Source organism: Amblyraja radiata, chromosome 21 (assembly GCF_010909765.2).
Source record: "Amblyraja radiata isolate CabotCenter1 chromosome 21, sAmbRad1.1.pri, whole genome shotgun sequence".
Classification (NCBI taxonomy): domain Eukaryota; kingdom Metazoa; phylum Chordata; class Chondrichthyes; order Rajiformes; family Rajidae; genus Amblyraja; species Amblyraja radiata.
Window position 1 is genome coordinate 25,517,214 of NC_045976.1, and position 22,315 is coordinate 25,539,528.

Consider the following 22,315-nt stretch of genomic DNA (forward strand, 5'->3'; position numbering starts at 1 on the left):
CTTTCCGGTAAAGAAAAATCAGAAGCGCATGCTGAATTGGAGCGGTTTTACGCAAAAGGGGTAATTGAAAAATCCCAACACGAATCGCTAGAATTTGTGTCCAATATCTTTACCAAAAACAAAAAAGATGGTGGTTGTCGCATCATCATAGATCTGACCAAATTGAATACATTTGTACAATATATTCATTTAAAAATGGAAACCTTTGTTACTGCTAAACAATTGATTTCCAAAGGTTGGCTAGCATCGATTAAAAAATGCTTACTATTCAGTGCCTATACGAGATGACCACAGATGTTACTTAAAATTAAACTGGATGGGACAGCTCTGGCAGTATAGAGCGCTGCCAAATGGGTTAACATCAGCCCCCAAGCTGTTCACTAAAATTTTGAAACCAGCCCTAGCGTTTCTACGGAAACGAAAACACATGGTCATGGCATATCTAGATGACATACTTATTGTGGGCAAAACTTTGGAATTGGCCAAACAAACTAACAGCCACAAAACAGTTATTTGAAAAACTGGGGTTTATTATCCATCCAGTTAAATCTAAATTAACGCCTTCCACTACTATGGACTATTTGGGGTTCACCATTGACTCAGTTTACATGTCGGTGACTTTGCCAAGGGGAAAGGCTATAGACTTAATAGAGTCTTGCAATAACCTCATTGACATCAGTAACCGTCCATCAGATTGGTAGCAAAAGTAATTGGCAAAATGGTGGCTGCTTTTCCAGCCACACAATTTGGACCTTTACATTACCAAAATTTACAGAGAGCAAAAATACAAGCACTCAAAATCAATGCTGGTCATTTTGACAGACCAATGAAGCTACCAATCAAAGCTATAATGGAACTAAAATGGTGGATAGATAACATTTGGCTTTGTTTCAATCCAATCATTATCAGCAACCCTTCTATGGTGCTACAAACTGATGCCAGTGCACTTGGTTGGGGTGCCACCAATTCCATCTCCAGCTGTGGAGTTAGATGGACTGCTCAAGAGGCATCATTATTACTAACACTGGGCATAAACTACTTGGAAATGTTGGGTGCATTCTATGGCCTAAAGTCATATTGTACTGGGTCATATCACCAGCATGTTAGACTACAGATTGACAATACCACCGTGGTAGCATGTATCAACCACATGGGTGGAAACAAATCGACATCATGTGACAATCTGGCTAATACAATTTGGCAGTGGTGTATCCAGAGAGATATTTGGATATCAGCTACTTACCTACTAGGTAAACTAAATTTAGTGGCAGACACCAGGTTACGCAAATTTAATGAAAACACCGAATGGATGTTGAATAAAAAGTATTTGCTGATATTACAGCACGATATGGAACACCAGATAACGATCTATTCGCATCCAGGCTTAATCACCAGTTATCAAACTATGTTTCGTGGGAAACAGACCCTGGGGCAGCGGCGACAGATGCATTTTCGCTGCACTGGGGGGGAAATTGTTTATTTATGCATTCCCTCCTTTCTGCCTCATCAGTCGGGTATTAAGGAAAATACAGCAAGACTCTGCGTCTGGTATTTTGGTAGTACCCGATTGGCCTACTCAACCATGGTTCCCAGTGATACTGAACATGGTATTCGAACCATGTATCACCATCCCGAATAGACCAGACTTATTGGTTCATCCCGTAACAAAGGATAGCCACCCATGCCATAACTATTTGAATTTATTAATTTGTAGAGTTTAAAAATACCACTACTACAGCTGGGACTGACGGACCGAACAGTGAACATGATTTCGGCGGGCCACAGACAGTCCACCAAAAAACAGTATCTGGTCTATATCAGGAAGTGGGAGATGTATTGTCACAAAAACAGCATCACCTACAGAGATATGAACATCCCGTCTGTTCTGGAATACCTGGCAGGCCTCCATTATGATGAGAGGCTCAGTTATAGTGCCATCAACTGCGCCAGAAGTGCCCTATCAACTTATCTATGGCAAGGAACAGAGCGTCACTCTGTTGGGACTCACCCACTGGTAACAAAACTTATGAGGGGAATTTTTAATACCAATCCCCCAAGAACCAGGTACTCCCAAATATGGGATGTGAATATTGACCTGAAGATGCTCAGGAATTGGTCTCCAGCAACAGCTCTGTCCCTACATAGACTGACATTAAAAACAGTCATGCTAATGGCATTGGTCACGGCACAAAGGGTACAGTCATTACATAAATTAAGACTGGACAACATGACTTCTTCATCTGAAAATATTACGTTTCATATTTATGAATTAGTAAAGCAGAACAGACAGGGATCAGCAGGCCTCAATATAGAATTTAGGTCTTACCCAACAGATGATCGTCTCTGTATAGTAAGACATTTGTCGTTATACATGGAGAACATGAAAATCATCAGAGGCAATGAGAAGGCACTTTTAGTCAGCCATAAGCAACCACACAAAAGAGTGACGGTCCAGACCATCTCAAGATGGTTGAAACAGGTTCTAATACATACTGGGATGGATACTAATATTTTTAAATCTCATTCCACCAGGGCTGCAGCGACATCGGCAGCTATGCAGTTGGATGTACCAATGGACCAAATCCTTAAGGCAGCAGGATAGTCAGGGGAAAAACATTCCAACTATTTTATCATAAACCAGTCATTAAACCTGGAACATTTGCAGAAACAATTTAAGTTCTGTAATTTAATTACCCCATAAATAGGGGCTATAATTTGTGTTAATCAATTCATGGATTTCAATGTCGGATTCATGTCTAAAATATGTTGACACAATTCCTCCTACAGTCATTAAGGCAGATGTGATGCATGGACTCGTTTCCACGGCATGAAATCACAGAGCTTTGAAATCTTCACGTAGTCACTCACGTGACTCCGAAGTAAAATAGTAAGATTAAACGAGAACTTACCAGTTCGAAGTTTGATCGTTATTTTATGAGGAGTACGTTGAGGGATTACGTGCCCTCCGCTCCCACCCATGATCATATACTCAACTGGTATTTCTTCTCTAATCTTACTATGTTTAAGTCATTACAGTTATCTGTGATTTCACACCGCTGCTTTGAAGAATGACACGCATGCGTCCTGGCGGGGTTCTTCACGTATTCCCTCAACGTACTCCTCATAAAATAACGATCAAACTTCGAACTGGTAAGTTCTCGTTTAATCTTACTATTAATCATTTCAGCTCCAGCTGAGACAGACTGAAACAGTGTTAGACTCTCCTTCCTTCCAATTTAATGTTTGAAACATATTCTTCACGTTTGCTGGTGAAGTATCAAAATGTCAACATTTCTGCTACTTTCAGTTCAATGCAGTTATAGGATATATTTTGAAACTTCAAGTGGTTTACTTTGATTCACACAATGGTTGGTTCATTATACAACATTTTTGTGCAATATGTTTTTTCTCTAGCCATGGCTTCAGGAACTGGATTGATCTACAGTGAACAAATGATGAGCTATCATCTGCTGTGGGATTTGTAAGTGGTTTAATAGGTTATGCCTCAACACATCTGCTACTGAAAGTTATTAATGTTTTTGTTACCTGAACCATTAATTATTTTAACATACTTTATTTAGGCTGATCTTCCATATACATAATTTGCAGACTTTGTAAGCAACACCTCAAATTTTAAAACCTCCCCCTTTCCTTTATAATTTCTTATAGCAACAAACCTTCCAGATATCTGCACTTCTCCATTTCTAGGCTCTTAGCATGGACACATTTAGTTTAGGGCTCTAAACTACTTCTCTTCACTCCGATCAATCTGTCTCTTTTAACAAACTCTTGGACATCAGTTCAAATTGTTCACAATTTAGGTGGTTTGGTTAATTAAGTCAAAACATTCTAAGAGCTAAATCACTATTATAGTTTAATACATTTATTATCTGACTCGGTCCTATCATCGTTGTTTAGTGTTTTCCAGGCTGTGGCCTGACCTGCTGAATATGATTGATTATTTCCGGTTTTTCAACAACTGTTATGTTGCTAATCTCAGTTCCAGCAGTGTTTCTCTGTTTTTTTTTAGAAAAGTTGGTCAAAGCTGCCTAAACAAAGATTGCACTGCTGGTAAATTAAGAATGCATTATGATTCATTTTAGTAATTGTGGTAACATTCTCTTTTGCTTAAATTTTAGCCCAGCTTGCAGCATTGAAATACCAGAACGACTTTCTGCTCCATTTGACAAACTAAAACAGTATGGTCTTGTGGAAAGATGCATCCAATTACCAGTTCGAGAAGCCATTGAAGAGGAAATTATATTGGTTCACAGGTTAGACATACATCGAAACGGTTATGTACATTCCCCCTCTCTTACTTTGCATGAAAATTTGGGCAGCAGTCCATTCCCTTTCCTCACTGCTCTCACTTCTATTTGAACAAACATGTTATTCAGTCTTGTTTTAGATAAACACTCTTTCTCTTAATTACATCTCTCTCACACATTAATGAGGTGCTCAGGATCTTGCTGTATAAAGCTTTGCCGTGCATATTCCTCAAATCATGTTGGAAACCAGATAATGTGCCTTTGTGACACCAATTTATGTCCATTATGAAAGAGCACAGGGTGATTTATTTTCATAATTTTATTCACAATTACTGAAATTTCAACAATATTTCCACATGCCTTGAAAGTCTTTGTAAGTTTATTCTCAACAAATGCGACTCCTGAATTATGTAGGGTGGAGGGGTTGGGTTCCAGGAAAACAATCTACAATGCGATTATACATAACACAAAGCCTCATCAACTGCATGCCTCAAGAAACACGATGGGTAAACAAAAATGTGTATGTACTTCTTTACTTTTTCGCTCATAAATTCCATGAGGGCTAATTTTATTCCATATCTCAGATTTTTAGGTAGCGACTTGTGAAATCTGTCAGGGCGATTTTTTGTTAGCCGAACAGCCATAACACAGGGGTCACCTGTATTATAATTTCATGCAGTAGTTATGTTTGGCTTTTAATATTAAAGCATTGGTTCATCAGTGTCATATTAATGGTTTTGAGATCATTTTTTTCAAGTTATTTACTCAATTTCCTCATCAATTTGACATCTCTAATTTTATTTCAAATCAGATTCAGGTTTTGGATATTTGATCTTAATGCTTTATACAAACGTTACACTATTGGCATTGGTTTATTATTGTCACAAGCTTTTGTTTGCATGCTATCCAATCAAATCAGGTAATACTACACAGGAATACAATCTATCTATACACAAGTACAAGTAAAAGAGTTGAGTGATTGTATCAGATGATAGTAGATCATCTGGGACAATCACACAAAGAGTCGCCATACTCTCACTATCTTGTATATAAGTTCTGGCAGTGAGTTTGTGGTTCAGCAAATACTTTGTTAAAATTATATTGACATCAAATTTTTTCTTTAATGCCATTGCATTATTTGGATTCAAATATACTAGTTATATCCGTAATAAATGAAAATTTATGGAGTAACCAGATGTATCGAGCCAGAGCATGTATCTTACCACAATTCTGCCAGTTTCTTGTTCCTTGGACTTGTCTGCCTTGGCAATTCAAACTCGGACTCTTGTTCTCTTTTGATTGCAAGTAAGCCAACGTATTTTAGCAGAGCATATATGCAACAGATTTAATTTGTTTAACAGATGTTCGGATGAGATCACATTAAAGTATTTCATTTTTGTAGCTTGGAATATTTGAAAGCTGTGAAATCAACTGCATCTATGAATGTTGAAGAATTGAAGAGCTTCTCATACAAATATGATGATGTATATTTTCACCCTGTAAGTAAAATTGGACTTGCAACAAAAAATCTGATTTGATTTCCAGCAAAGTAATGTTTCAATTTGCTTTCATTTTGTTACTTTTTATTAGATTGAAAACACTTTATTTTTGGATTCAAGACCCATTCCAGCATTGGTCACATAATTTAGGCCAATTTGACTCTGCATATGGGTTATGATTTTGGCTAGAACTGTGAAGATTAAAGACCATCCAGAGTGTACCTCTTACTCTTCTGGAAAGTTTTGAAAATTGTAATTCTAGATATATAATTACAGGTTCCATGAGTTGAAAAGCATTGCAATAAAGATTTAATTGAACAAGACTGTTTTGCATTGGTAGAAACGTAAGTGACAAATTATTGTGAACAATTTTGAATTCTTCTGATTTAGACTGATGCTGACATAGAGCATTGTGCAAGTGCACTTCATCAATGTTGCCATTTATCAGATGCAAAGTTATAGTGAGGCACAGTTTATTATTCGGAGCAGGTAGACTTTCTCAACCCAGTTAATATTCTAATCTCAACTGAAAGACAATGTAAAAGCTCAGACCTGTAGTCAAAATTTAAAAAATAGGCAAATGAAATATGAAATATTGTAGACTGAGGCATGAAATATTTGGGGATCTATTAATATGATAGGTTGTTAAAAGATAATAGCTGAATTAATTACAAGCCAGATTGCTTCAGAAATTAATTACAAGCCAAATTGCTTCAAGAATTAATTGCTCACAAAACGTTTCATCGTTTCAAATTAGATGTCTTTTAAAAAAGCCTTTTTTTGTTTTAGAATTCATATCACTGTGCCACATTATCTGTGGGAGCAACTCTTCAACTTGTTGACGCAGTCATGTCCGGCAGAGTAAGAAATGGGATGGCACTGGTCAGGTACAACATAATTTTACATTTATGCAGGTGATTAATTTCACGCAGCGCACTTAATTACAAAATGTATACTTTTCTTCGCCCTCCCCAGACCTCCAGGACACCACAGCCAGAAGAATGATGCCTGTGGATATTGCATCTTTAATAATGTAGCAATTGCAGCCAAGTATGCAAAACAAAGACATGGAACAAAAAGGTGGAGTTGCTAACTTGACTGTGGTAGAAAGCCAGACTTTTATTGATAATAATGAAAATAGTTTGTACTGTTTTTACTCTTCCAGGATTCTGATAGTTGATTGGGATGTGCATCACGGCCAAGGAACTCAGTACATATTTGAGAAGGACTCAAGGTCGGTACCTTTCCATTCATATTTTCCCAAATCTTGAAGAATTATTCATGCTTATGATCATTACTGGAGCGAAATCCATCTAACAGCAGTGGTTTTGTTATTAATGAAGAAACCCAAGTGTCTATAAGGATTGTTCAATTGGTTAAAAATAAACTGAACATTTCAGTACTCAGCCGCTGTTGTGATATTTGATCTATCTGAGGTGCGAATTGTCACGCTGCAATTCATTTGACATCCCAGTAGGTCATAGATTTTATATTTGCATGTAAAGGCTTACATCTTTTAATGGCTTTTTTATAGTGTTCTGTACTTCTCATGGCATCGCTATGAACACCAGCAGTTTTGGCCTAATTTAAAGGACTCTGACTACGATGCAATTGGAAAAGGCAAAGGTGCAGGATTCACCATAAATCTTCCATGGAACAAGGTGGTTTTGAAAAAAAAAATTCTGGCTTATTACCTTAAATGACCATTGTGGTCATTAATGTTTCAGACATTTAATAGCGCTGAAGGGGTTATTCAGTATGTCACATTTGTGCTGTGACAACATTTCAACTAAAGTATTTTCTTTTCCTGTAAGCTTTCAAACGACTTCCCGTCTAAACAAGCCTCAGCTCTTGTTCCTGTCACACTGTCAGCTCAGTAGTTGCCCAAGTAACTAAACTTGACACCTTCTTATTTCTTAGCTACATACTATTGTTGTCAACATCATGAGAAGTCATAATACTAGGTTCCATAAGTACACTGATAAGGTTTGGCCCTAGGTCTCATAATATTTCAGGTTCAGGAATAGCTACTTCCCCGCAGCCATCAGGTTATTAAACTTGGCTCGGACAAAACTCTGAACATTAATAGCCCATTATCTGTTATTTGCACTTTATTAGTTTATTTATTCATGTGTGTATATATTTATATAATGGTATACGGACACACTGATCTGTTCTGTAGTCATGCCTACTATGTTCTGTTGCTCTGAAGCAAAGCAAGAATTTCATTGTCCTATCAGGGACACATGACAATAAACTCTCTTGAATCTTGAATTTCTTTAACCTCTTGGATATTTTTAGCCTTTCACATAAACCTCAGTTAAGAGTTCTAAAGTCTAATACCATTATATTTTGCCTCTGTCATGGCTTCCACATTCTCTCTGAGCACAAATTCAGATTGCAGAGACTCTTCTCAGTTTTGCTGTCCTATTTATCGCCATCTTCTTTCTCTAACATCAACCATAGCTTATCCTACTTCTGTTCAAACCTTTGCGTTTGCTTTTGCCACCTTCAGATTTGAATTTATTAATGATGTTAAGGAGGGTTTCTCATATAATTCAGTTCATCTAAGATCCTGTAACCAATATTCTGACAGGAAGATTCTATTTGGGTCCACTTCTGTACTTACGGAATCATGTGCAAGAAGGAACTACAGATGCTGGTTTAAACCAAAGATAGACACAAAATAGAAATGTGTCATAGAAGGGTCTCGACCCAAAACGTCGCACATTCCTTCTGTCCAGAGATGCTGTGAGTCCCGCTGAGCTACTCCAGATTTTTGTGTCTACTTACTGAATCATGTTGGACCTGGTTTTCAATAATGTCCAGCAAGGAAAGGAAGCTGCTAACTAAATGTGAGTCAATTTAATTGCCTCAAGAAAATTTAGTGATAGGACAGAAAATTCTTTAAACTGTCACCCACATTAGGAAGATAATTATCCAGTTATTTCCTACCCTTTGTATTACTTTCTCAATTTAAATCTTATTTTATTTTTCATTTACAACAGGTGGGAATGGGAAATGCTGATTATTTGGCAGCTTTCCTCTCCATTTTACTTCCTATGGCTTATGAGGTAATTCATATTACATTGAATTAAGACCCATGTGTTTTGTTTATAGAATTTATTTGTGTTTATTTGTTGTTAATAAATTATTTCACTCATTATTATTGCAGTTTAATCCAGAATTAATTCTGGTATCAGCTGGATTTGATTCCGTTGTTGGTGATCCTGAGGTATATTTTATATTAATTGACACATCACCATCTCCATCTTTAAATCGGTGTGATTGTTTTGCTTTAGCTCCAAAAACCTTTCGTATTTGCCAATAATGGTGCATTTTGATTTTGATATTTCCCTACAAATGGTGTATGCTTGAAATACCCAATTCATTTTAAAGCAATGTTATTTTCTGAACTATGCTTAAGCTATCTGTAATTCAAGCTGTAACTAAGATAATTAATTAATTATGGATAATTTATGAAAGTTGAAGCAAAATTCAAAGGCAACTCCATAACAATAAATCAAAAGTATTTTATCTAGGAAGCTTCTTTAAAATATCTTAGTGTTCTAATTATAGTAATGTATCACTGGTACGATATAACAATTTACATTATTATCTTCCAGGGTGAAATGTGTGCTACACCTGAATGCTTTGCTCATCTAACTCAGTTACTGATGCCATTAGCCAATGGAAAACTGTGTGTTGTGTTAGAGGTATGCAACTATGTTTTTTTCAACCCCAGATGATGCATCTTACAAAACATTTTGTATAAGTACACATAACACAGTTAAACTCTGTTAATATGGCATCCCATTTTATTGGAAATCCTGATGGTTTGTTACCCGTCTCTTCAGACACACTAGAGCGCTGAACCCGGAATTCCTTTGACATACCACATACTTTCCCGCACACCCTATGATATAATGTAGCCCTATTTCCTGCATTCAACTTGACACACTTGGGGAAGGGTTCTCACATTCCCTTTGATATACCTGGGCACTGCTTTCCATGCTCCTTTAAACACACTGAGGCTCTGGTACCCATGCTATATTTAAAGTCACCTGGTTTGTTTTATACACTCCCTTTAAACTCTGCTGCCTCTCTCTGCCAATCCGGCCCCACCAAAGTGCCAAGTGTGTTGGATAAATGGCTCTGCTGTATATAAAACTGTTTATTTAACCTTTTATAGCAGTTGTATGCTCTAAAATCAAGCATGTGGATTGCTGTATAATATTTATATGAGCATAAACATTGAGACAGTGCATTGTATTGACTGATTGAAAATAGAGTGGAATGCAATGGTTCGATCATTGTTGGACTTTAATGTGTCCCGATGCTGGGCATTATTGACTTTATTATCATTCATGGAGTGTTCAAGTCAGCATTGAACCTTAACTGAGACCACTCTGCTCCCTTATTGATTGCGGGTGGAGTTCTTTTCCAACTTACCTACCGTATCTGGTGTTGAAACACATTGAACACCAGCTCTCCTCATTAACCTTGCAGTGCCAGGACTCATTCTCTTCCTTTCTTCTTTAATGCATTCATTTTTTGGGATCCAGGCATTGTTAGCAAACTAATGCTGCTCATCCCTAAAAGCCTTTGAGAAGGTCTACCACCACTGTATCAAGAGTCAAGAGAGTTGTATTGTCCTTCTGTAACTCCAAATAGAGTTCAAGAAAATGCAAATCGGTGTCACACACTTTATACGATATATTTTTAAACTTTTTTTCTGGAATTATAGTTCATTAGGGATTGTTATTTGTATCAGTTTGATATTGAAATTCCTTGTCTTTTGTTCAGAATTTAATCCTCACATAAGAATTGTATTTGTATAATAGGAAGGAAATCATTGGGCTGTCCCTTCATCAAGAATAATTTGCTTCCACTCCACTTCTGCCGGTCTGTCCACTCGGTATACTCTGGCTGAGAGAGCTCAGAATGGAAAATGATGACAAAAAACTTGATTCTAATAGCTAAAAGACCTATTATTTAAAATAATCTGCATGTATTTATGTTAACTAAAGTTCTGTACTAGTATAAATAAAATGCTGTGTAATGTTCTTAGGGAGATGTCCATTGCATGCACAGTCTGTCATCTCCATATCTATTTTGCACAGTTCTTAACTTAAGGTACTTTATTTTTAGGGAGGATACAACTTACGTTCCCTTTCTGAATCTGTCTGCATGACTATCCGAGCATTATTAGGGGACCCTGTGCCTCCATTGGTTGGCCAGATGGCACCATGCATAAGGTATTTAATTAATCAATGTACACGTCATATTTATATCACTTTCCAATTTAAATATTGGCAAACTTATTTTTTATTAAGCACTTCATTTGGGAGAAAATATTTACTCAGCACTGTTTGCCATGGCAATTGCATTGTGCTGCAAACATTTTACTATACTTGTTTTGTACTGTTTGATGTGTTATATGGACCTGTGAGTGAAATAAAGCTTTAATAATAATAATAATATACTGAACAAGAAAATAAATTGGTTATAGGGTTTAGTCATAGAACATTTTAAGCGTTGGACAGGGTTGAGCGTTTTTAATAAAGCGGGGTTAATGTCGTTAAGAGTAAAGATGTTACAATTGCCACACATAATATAATTTTGATCAAATTAATGAACTAAGATTAAATAGTTAGCTTTGTCTATTCTACCTTATTGGAGTCAAATTACACATTTCTGATAAGAATACCTGAAAGGTGGTGAATCTATGAAATTCTTTACCACAGAAGGCTGTGGAGGCCAAGTCAATGGATGTATTTAAGGCAGCGATAGATAGATTCTTGATTAGTACGGGTGTCAGGTGTTATGGGGAGAAGACGGGCTGCGTGCTAACCAGTCAGAAAGACAATACATGATTATTATCGATTCATTTACAATGTATAAATACGTGATAAGGAAAAAATGTTTAGTGCAAGGTAAAGCCAGTAAAGTCTATTCAAGCATAGTCCGAGAGTCACCAAAGATAGTAGTTCAGCATTGCTCGCTGACTGTGATAGGATGATTCATTTGCCTGATAACAGCTGGGAAGAAACTGACCCCGAATCTGGTGGTGTGCCAGACTTATGACCTCATGACCTACTTTGCACTGTTGTGAAGTTCTTGTCCTCTTATTTGTTACTATACGACAAACATCACTGCATTGACTTCATGGCAACATAAATATTCTTGTGCCAGAGATTGTTACAGGCATGAACAGTGCTACTGCTCAACTGACTTGCCAGCTTCTTTAAGGATTGTGTAAAGACTCAGGAAAGAGTTGTGCCTTAAATGATTATGCACAGTAATTATACATATTCTCAGGAATTACGTAAGAAGCACGCACATTTCTTTGCTGTCTCCCACCATGACAGGGGTTCTTAAGGTGACAGTTGATGACAGAAACCCTCTTCCAGTAGTAGATCTGATTTGGATGATTTATCTCTGAGAATTAGGATGGACATGGGAGTGCCATTCCATTTCTCCAACACACAATTGGGTATAGTGACAAAAAAGGGACTCAAAGTGCTGAAATAACTCAGCAGGTCAAGCAGCACCCCTGGAGATGACATTTTGGGTCAGGATTTCCTCAGACGGGTTGTTTGGGGGGGGGGGGGGGATGAAGAAAACTAGTAGATGGGGCAGGACAAAGCATGGCAGGTAATAGGTGAACTCAGTTGAGGTAGGGTTTTGAGAGGCAACTGTTTTGACAAAGGCCAGAGGTGCAGAAAAAGTGGGGAACAAAAGGATTGAAGAGTTGAGAATTGGGGGGAGTAGAAGAGGAGAATTCTGAGCAGGTCGAGGTGGGTTGGGGGTGGGGACTGGGAAAGAAAGGGGAGGGAGAAGGGGTGATTGTTAGAGGTTACCTAAAATTGGGGAATTCAATGTTCATATCATGGGGTTGTAAGCAAACATGAGATTTTCCTTTGACGTTCTTTCAGTTTGCTCACTCTGGCAATGAAGGTGGACCAGGACGGAAAGGTCAGTGTGAGAATGGGAAGGGGAGTTAAACCAAGAGCAAGTGTTCGCTGAACACCTACCAGATCTCCTGGTTGCTAACTATTTTACACAGAAGGTGGTGAAGGCAGGAACATGCTGCCGGGTATGATGGTTGAGGTAGATATGATAGTGGCATTTAAGAGACATTTGGATAGGCTTATGGATATGTAGGGAATTGAGGGATATGGATTATTTGCAGACAGATAAGAGTTGGTCTTGCTCTCATGTTTGGCTATTTTACTATTTTATGGTTTATGTTTACTATTCTATGATGGACGAACCACCGGGTGGCGCCAGCAATGGCTGCCTCGCCAACGGTCTGTTTGTCCCTTCCTTCTTTGTTGTTTGTTTGTATGTGTTAAATGTATGTTTTTAGTGTTCTTTAGCTTGTTTTATGTGGGGGGGGGGAGGGGGGGAGTTGGGGGAAACTTTTTCTAATCTCTTACATTGACGGAGTGCGATATTTTTTCTGTACCGGATCTCCGTCAGCACTGCGGCATAATGTCGAGGAGTTGGCGGCATCTGCTGGAGACCGACTTCGGGAGTTCCACTGCGGGAGCGTGCGGACTTAACAACACGGAGCTCGCGATCCCTATTTGGGATCGACTTTGGGGCACCAACCTGCGGACTTTAACATCGTGGAGCTCGTGGTCTCTAGTTAGAGACCGACTTCGGGAACTCAAAGCCGCAGGAGGTACGATCGCTCCGACGCGGGAGCTTGAGATCGCCCTGACGCGGAAGCTTCGACCGCCGACTGCGGGAGCTTCGATCGCCCCGACTGCGGATGGTTCGACTGCCCCGACCGTGGGAGAATAAAAGGGGAAGAAGCTTGGACTTTATTGCCATCCATCTCAGTGAGGAAAGTGGGGGATCCTTTGTGGTGGATGTTTATGTTAACTTTTATGTGGTTCTGTGTCTTGTTGCTTTTTTTTCAAATGGCTCTATAGTAATTCGAATTTCACTGTACCTTAATTGGTACATGTGACAATAAACTGACTTGACCTTGACCTATGTTCTGTCTTACTGAATGGCAGAGCTTCTGTTTTTTGTTCTTAGGTTTAGTTGCGATGTGATATTGAAATGTGATCACTATGCAACCAAATTTTGTCTGTCGTACTTTTCAGTGTACAGTAAGTAAATGTTTACTTTTTTTCTTCCCTTAATACAGTGCTGTGGAAACAATTCAAAATGTAACAGCTGTACATCAGCCATACTGGAAATGTTTGAAGTATCACGGTAATATTTTTTTCAGTCATATATACACTACTTGTGTGCGGCATTTTTGTAGAAAGGGCTTCTTTTAAATTTGTACCAATATATTTAGAAAATAAATTTTCATACAGATGATTGTTTAAACAATCTGACTCCCCTTATGTGACTGCGGAGGTAGAGCGATTCCAATGATGTAGTATCTGAACACCGCAGTACTTTCTGTTTATTAAATTGAGCGCATTGGATCGGTCCAGTTGAGCTCTGAAATGGAAAAGTAGACAGTCATACTCCGTTGTGAAAGCAGAAGCTAGTTTTGTCTCAAATATATACTTTTTATTAATTTTGTTTTGCTCATTCTATGATGGTAATATAGGGCTAAATACGGATTAACTGATATGCAATACTAAACGGTGTTCTACTTTGCAAAACATTTTCAGAAGGTATCATTATTAAAGACCCAAGACTCAAGAAATTGAACTGCTGTACTGAAGAGCATAATTTTGAATTGGATATCACAACTACAGAGAAAGAAATTACAATGCTTTCCAAAGAGAAGCAAGATTTTGATGAATTCATGGATTCCCACATGAAGAAAGTTCTTGTGTTAACTCCCTCTGTAAGAACTGCATGGGCTGGTGATGAAGTGAAGTCGGCAAAGTTGGACCAATGCCTTAAAGTAGAAGCAAAGAAAACATTCTCCTCAGCTGGCATTCTGCTCAGGTTGTTGCACAGGCACCTTGTGTGTGAGACGAAATAGCTAATGTGTAATCAATGAGGACCTGGGAAAATAAAGTGTGTAATAAGAGGAGGAAATGTGTGGGAGAATAGGGTAATGAGGCAGTCCCTGCGGATTGGTGCCTGAGTGAATGTATTAGTTAAAGTCCTTGCTGAGCCATGCTATCAAAGAAAATTTTTGGTTTAATTCAAGGTTGTTTTTAGTTTGCTGGCCTTTGGGCAAAGGTAGAGTGCGTCATTTGTGGATGTAACAGATGAGAAATTGGCCACTCTTTTCCACATCCCTGTTGGAAGTGTACGAGTGGAAATTAAAATAAATCCCTGCTTAAACAGTTAGACTCAATGGGGGTGAAATTCATATTTTGTAATTTATGACATTCAGTGCCTGTTGACATCATTGGAGCTAAATGTGCTGAATAATTGCAGCCACCATCCAATGTTCCTGCGTAATGCTAGCAATCATAGAAAATGTATTCCTAAAATGTTTTGCTTAGCCCAGATACTGAGTGCATACCTCAACAAGAATTCAATAATTTGAGGAGAGGCAGGTAAAAATAGTTTTTTAAAAATAGGTGAAAAGTAAAATGGACTATTTCTACGGGCTATCATTAAAGTTCATTGCATATATTCAAAGAATATATACTCAGAAAGATTTCTGAAGTGAGAAATTTATGAGCACCGTTAAAAGATATTTAGACTGGTACATGGATAGGAGAGGTTTAGAGGGATATGGGCCAAACAGAGGGAGGTGGGACGTGTAGATGGGGCATCTTGGTCAGCATGGACAAGCTAGGCACAAGGACCTGTTTCTGTGCTGCACGACTGACGTAATAAAGCATTATCAGAGGCACAATCTAAAATCAACTGGGTGAGTTGAAATCGGCAGAAGATTTGACATAATTTCTTAACTTTTTTCACAGTGCTGGTGATACTGCAGAACTGGAGAACAAAATTATTTTACCGTCGTTGGGGTATATCTTTCCGCTCATTGATAAAATAGTCAAGAGAGAGGTAGATGCCATACATATTTATGCCCATGCATTCATATTGTAATATTAAAACAAATTGCCAGTAATCGGGGAGAGAAATGATTAATTCTTCCATTCTTCATGTTCTGAGAAAGACATAATAACAAACATAATTTATTTTGTATATATGTTTCATTGTTTGCATTCATTTACTGATTGCATTGCTTGTTTTGAACCAAATAGATATTCGTGATAAAACTTGAGCAATAATATATGCCATGGGGAAAATTGGAATCTAGAACATCTAGGAATTTCCCTTAAATTCAAGATGAAGAAGGGTCCAGATCCGAAAGGTCACCTTTCTATGTTCTCAAGAGATGTTGCCTGACCCACTGAGTTACTCCAGTACTTTTGTTTTGATTCGTTGCTGCGTGATCTAACAATAATAGTTGGAGAGCACCTGATCAATTATATTGCAACACCTTAACTCTTACCTGTGACCACCTGCCCCTATGAACTGGATGGAAAATACTAATTGAAAGCAATCAAAATCTATCTATGATCCTTGCAGCATCCCAGATGAGCCTGCGTTTGTCCAACCAGCTCCAGTTCCCTGACAAGGTGAGTGAGGAGCTGGAGTTGGACAAACATAGGCTCAGTTCCCACAGATGGAGTCACTAAATGACACTGAAAGCTCCCCGATCTCTCTCATCATGCCACTGCCCTAACTGCCATTCCGACTACACTAAGTCTGAAGAGTACAGTTCTCGTCTATACCTCAGCTCAGCCTCCTTGCCACAGCCACACAAGCCAAAGCCTCAGCACGTGCTTATCGAACATTGCAGCTGGAATTTAAACACAACCCTTCTCACAATGGCATTCCTAAAAAGGATGCTCAACTAGAGCCGATCTAGACTTTTAAATTAGTCAATTTAGGGTTTGCTTGCTATGCTTGTCAGGTCACAAAGCAGTTGCAGTTGTGGTGCAAGTTCTGAATTTCATCCTCGATCCCGACAGATCTCTTCCTTTTTTCCAAGGGGCTCTTCCTTAAACGCTTTCTCTTTGTACTGTGGAAATGTAAGTTTTAACAAAAAGACCTATGTGGCATCCTTGAGTTATTGCAATAGTTTGAGCTCAGCCTCTTTGCTGAAGATGTTAATTAATTGCAGAACCAGTATTGTGTTCTTACAACTTTGCTTCCTGTTACTTAGGTTCGAAATGGCATTGTGGTAGCCCCTTCATTATCATCTAGTGTTGTGGCAGCACAGTATAGCATTACTGTTGGATCAAGCAGGTATATAATTTGTGAGCTTTGACTAAATAGATAACTTGTTTTTCATCAAATTGCTACTCTTAATGCCTGTTGTTCTTAAAGTATAAATGTATGTATATTTATATTACCTGCCCTCCCCTAGACATTGAACGTTTGCTGGTTGATCCTAAAAAATCCTTTGCATCCTGTAGGAAATGTTGAAGAACAATCAGGACCAATGCAACGACCTGTCTAGTTCATTGTATATATTAACTGCAGTGTCTCTTGTAACTGAGTTTAACACTGATTACAAATTGAACCTATTACTGACATTCATAACATTCAAATTTAGAGAGAAAAGGCCAGAATTACATACCAACCAGTGTCTCCACTGTTCCCTATTTTTACTGCTGGATTTCAGAGAGAATGGAGAACTTTGAAAAGTCACGGGTGAAGAAAGACTGTCTCTGGGTTGCCCTATTTTAAGACAAAGAAATATTTACCTAAATATTTTCCAGCATATTTGACTGAGACAAACATGTTTCACTTTTAAGTAAAGCAGCATTTCCTCAAATGTATTATGCTCAACATTAAATTTCACAATCTTTTTCTGATTTCAAGTCTTTGCTTTCTTTTAACTTAGACAAGCAGTATTTGCCATATATTGTACTTCTCTGACCTTGTAGATAAACCCACATCATTTGAAATGTTTTGGTCCAAAGCAAATATAATAACGATGAATCTTTTTTGTGGCATAATGGAATAATGAATTTAGTCATAAGTGGATGTGACGGCTTTATTGTGTTCTTAACATAACGTTACTTTCACCTTTATAATGTTTCAGTTATTGTCTGGACTTGTCGAGTGGGGGCGCCGGCGAGTATGGCTGCCCTGCCTGCAGCTGTCCGTCCTTTCACTTTTTTTTAATTTTTAGTGCGTTAAAACTTTTGTCTTATAGGTCTTCTAGTCTTTTTATGTGGGGGGGGGAAGGGGGAAACAGTTTTTCTCAGTCCCTACCTGGTCGGAGATGCGTCTATCCTCCGAGCCGCATCTTCGCCCTCTCCTCGCGGCCTATCAACGGGGCTGGAGCGGCGTTTCCTGCCGGGACCGGCCAGAAATTCAGCTTCGGCGGCGGCGCAACGCTGAAGCACCATCGCGGAGCGGGTGATGCCTTACCCGGGTCGCCGTGTGGTAAGCTCCGGAGTGCTGAGAGGTCTGCGGAGCGTCCAGCTGCGGGCGGCGGTGACTTTGAACACTGCGGAGCCTGGGATCTTCCACCGAAATCGCCAGTGTTGGAGCTCCGACTATGGACTTCGGGAGCTGCGGTCTCTGGCAGCAAGCGGCCGTTCCAGACACTCCAGGCCGTTGAGAGTGTTCCTTAGACGCCGGAGCTCCATCATCCGGCGAGAGGGCCTGAAACATCGGGCTGCCGCGACTGTGGATGCCTCAAATAGGCCCCGACCACGGGTGAACATAGAGGAAGAGGACCGGACTTTGCTGCCTTCCCTCACAGTGGGAACCATTGTGGGGGGGTGTTTTTATGTTTTATGTTAAATTCTTCTTTAATGTTGTGTTTTATTTTTATTGGTGTGCTGCAAATGGCAACTCAAATTTCACTACACCATTTGGTGTATGTGACAATAAATGTCCTTTGTCCTTTCACTTTGAAAAATAGTTGCATATTAATGCCGTGAAGTATGTGTATCTTTTTCCTTCAGAGTTTTGCTTCTGGTGCTTGGAGATGCTGAGATTCCGGATGATGTTAAAGCTGATGAGTAAGAATCTTCTGCTTATCTCAAACAGTATTTAAAATTTTAAACTCTTAGGAAATTATGTCATGGCTGTTCAAAACCCTGCTCACTGTTTTATCCAAAATGGATCATATTTGGATCACACAGAGACAAGTTCAAAAATTACACCCTAGAAAACATATGATCATCTCTGTGGGAGAGCAGCATAGAGTTCCCAAAATAATACCTGGGCTTAAAAGCTTGAATGAAGAAACTGCTGTGCACATAAGGATTATTTGCTGAAATCTAGGTTAAGAAGTAATTTGATTAATTTGTCAGAAATTATGGTGGACTGTGCTTATTTTATCTGTCCTCACTGATCCGGTCCTTAGAAATGTTGCCTTACAGCTACAGTCCGTTCTTTTCTAAAGTTAGGAAATCTTTTTAAATGCAGGGAGTGGTAGGAATGCGGCAAACAGGAAGTCTCTTCCACAAACAGGAAATATTAGTTTATTTAGTTACGGGGCTAAATAATTAACCTAGTTAATTTTAAATCTGAAACTGATAGATTGTAAACCAAAGGCATTAACGAATATATGGTAAAGACATGATCTCACTGAATTAAGCCAGTGTGAAGCACAGAAGGGGTTTCAAAATTGTTCCCCCAGTTTACAAATGGATGTTTTCAGGAGCTATACATTAAATGATTGTTAAAACACAAAGTACATGCTATAACACCAGGATAAGCGTTCAACCAAGAAAACCAAACTGAATGCCAAAGTAGTATCTAAACTGCTTATACACACTTATGCATTAGGACAATAACAAACCACATTCAGTAATAAGCTATCTACATGTTAACAAACACACAAGCTAAATGTTTAACCAAGAGACCCAATCCCAATGGCACATTAGTATCTAAAATGCCTTTACACATTTAAACAATGAGACAACAAAGATTAGGCATGTAGGTGCCAGTATATCATTGGAGTTATCAAGTGGGCACCTCCCCCCCTTCACTGGTGTAAATGTGGTTTGTACTCTGAACCAATGAGATCTTGTTGAAACAGTTGAACATTCAGGGTCCATATATTGTTTTTATGAGGCTATTTTATAAATTGATGAAACTTAATAACTTGATGAAAATGTGTTGCAGATCCTTGGAATTCCTTACCTGATTTGTTCAAACGAATAAAAGATAAATTGTGCGAATTAAGAAATACTGATATTTAAAATCCTTTTTAAAAAAAATGTGATTTTCAGAAAAATCCTAGTGGTGAACATATGTGGGAAACAGAAGGAGAAGGGGAGAAACAATTACTTTATCCCAATTTGCTGGAAAGAGGTAAGTGCAAATAATGTCAATGACAGTTTATTCATCAGGGAAATACATGCAAATTTAAGTTCAGGAGAATGTTTTATATTCCTCTAATGAGACAATTTGAAATTCCTCATAGTTGAAAACTCTTTGCGGTAACTGGTTAGATGGTTCAGGGATACAGGAATATAGTGAACAAACTTGATCCTTCCACACAAGGAATTGTGACCCCTGCCGGCACCCACATTTTAATCTACTCAGCCCCTATAAACCTGCATCATGACTTTTGTTCGTACTGTCTCGTAGACAATCCCTTCTTCAGTATTTGGAGGTGAATGTTGAGGAATACCAAGGACAGTGGAAAAGAAAATACAGTGCCGAGGCAGGCTCCCTCAGACCCACTATTTCCATGTCTATCATCGTGCCCCTCTGAACTAATCCAACTTAGCAGCACTTGGTCTTTAGCCTCCTGTGCCTGAGTGATTCATGTGCTCATGCAACTGATTCTTAAATACCTTCACCTTTCCAGATTGTAACACGCTCTGTGTGAGAAAAAAATCTTCTGCTCCTCTCCAACATTCTTGCATCTCACCTTAACCCTATGTCCTCGAGTTTTAGACATATCCCTAGTGGGAAAAAGTTTCACATTAGTTTTCACATTAGCAGTTATGCCCCTCATAATGTAATATCCCTCTGTCAGGTCCTCTTCAGACTCTGAGAATAACAAAACACACATCTCTCTTCATGATTGAAACATTTGATAAATCTACTCTGCAGCTTTTCCAGTGTTTTCATGTCCAATGCTAGCCAATATGTGAATAATTACGGAACAATACGATACGATAGAACTTTATTTATCCCAGGCGTTCTGTGACATACCACAAAATTCAGTTCCCTAAACAAATCATGGTAATGAAATCAAATAAAATCATAATCCTGGCTATAGTTGGACAGACCAAAAATCCATAGCCAGCAGAGACTGTCGATGCACCTTGCGTTGTTCTCATCTGCCAACTTGTGATCAGGATGCTCATTCACCATATGAAAGAAGATAAGGAACTAGTCAAGTCAAGAGTGTTTTATTGTCATGTCCCGGATGGGAGAATGAAATGCTTACGTGCTGCAGCACAACAGATTATGTGAATATGTAAACTTCGTACATAACGGTGGAAGAGAAAAAAAGTTCAATAAATTACAAATATAGTGCAGTAATAATATAGTCTTTTGCAGTTCAGAGCCATGCATTATTAGAACAAATCTTTATAGAAATTAATAATAATCTGATTCTTTCCACTATAATTTCAATTTTTAAAAAATGGATTCCCATTCTTTTAATTGTCAGAACTCGAAGTTTGTTTCTGTAATAATTGGGAAGAAGGTACAGGAGCCTGAAAACTGTAGTGTTCTGGTTCAGGAACAGCTTCTTCACAATAACCATTAGGCTATTGAACACTAAAAGAACTCCAACTAAACTCTGAACTACGATTTCCTTGATTGAATTGCCTTAATTTTGGGCTTTGTTTTTGTTTTTGCAATATATTGTGTTTTTTCCTAATTTATTGAACATCTTTTTGTTGTTTATTATGGTACCTACTGAGTACTATGTTTACATGCCTGTTGTGTTGCTGCAAGTAAGAATGTAATTGTTCTGTTTCAGGACATATGACAATAAAACATAACTCTATTATGCTCAGAATCTCCCTGTTTATAAAATGTTTTTGATTAGAAGAATTGAAGCAGTCTCAACAATCTTTGTTTCTGCGGAGTAACCTAATGAAATGCTAGGCCACTATTAGAGAAACTTATTTATGATAAAGATGATAATATTTATATTTTACAACTGCCAGAAGGAGAAATCTTCATTGATGGATTCATTGATATGGCCCATTTTTAATTCCAGCACTTCAGCAATATGGTTTTGCTAGGTGGTGCTTTGGTATATCCACATACTGTGGAATGTACAGAATACTGCACAAGTAAATCATGTTTATTGGTCCCAGAAGTGATTTGGGTGAAAACAAACTGGAACAATGTTATAGGGCTTTGGTCTTTGATACTGCATGAACAGAAACTGCGGTGCAACAAAATTACATGGTTTATCAGTAATTTTTAGTCAGGAATTTACAATGTAAGTTTCTGAATGGTGTGTATTGTTCAAACACTGACATCTTCAAGGTTTAGAAAAATAGATTAAGAGACAACTGAACGTTAACAAATATTGCCCTTGAATTAATATTATCATAATTCAGAACAATGAGAAAAGCACAGTGTGTATGAAATATTTGTCCATTTGTTGTAAGAAAGTATCCCAAGTTATCCAAGGTTAAAACACTGATA

At 38.2% G+C, this 22,315-nt stretch overlaps 1 protein-coding gene across 3 annotated transcripts in view; it reads left to right on the forward strand.

The window, feature by feature from the left end:
* Positions 1–22,315, forward strand: part of hdac10 (histone deacetylase 10) — a 32,599-nt gene that overhangs the window by 4,658 nt on the left and 5,626 nt on the right. For all 3 annotated transcript variants that reach the window (XM_033039790.1, XM_033039792.1, XM_033039791.1), the window contains exons 2-18: positions 3,415–3,481; positions 4,140–4,274; positions 5,671–5,767; positions 6,557–6,654; positions 6,743–6,847; positions 6,933–7,001; positions 7,302–7,428; positions 8,776–8,841; positions 8,943–9,002; positions 9,394–9,483; positions 10,919–11,025; positions 13,932–13,999; positions 14,413–14,695; positions 15,631–15,721; positions 16,890–16,972; positions 18,649–18,705; positions 19,924–20,005. In XM_033039790.1, the coding sequence (XP_032895681.1) occupies positions 3,417–3,481; positions 4,140–4,274; positions 5,671–5,767; positions 6,557–6,654; positions 6,743–6,847; positions 6,933–7,001; positions 7,302–7,428; positions 8,776–8,841; positions 8,943–9,002; positions 9,394–9,483; positions 10,919–11,025; positions 13,932–13,999; positions 14,413–14,695; positions 15,631–15,721; positions 16,890–16,972; positions 18,649–18,705; positions 19,924–20,005 (1,683 nt within the window). In that variant the 5' untranslated portion in view covers positions 3,415–3,416. The remainder of the gene's footprint in view (positions 1–3,414; positions 3,482–4,139; positions 4,275–5,670; positions 5,768–6,556; positions 6,655–6,742; positions 6,848–6,932; positions 7,002–7,301; positions 7,429–8,775; positions 8,842–8,942; positions 9,003–9,393; positions 9,484–10,918; positions 11,026–13,931; positions 14,000–14,412; positions 14,696–15,630; positions 15,722–16,889; positions 16,973–18,648; positions 18,706–19,923; positions 20,006–22,315) is intronic.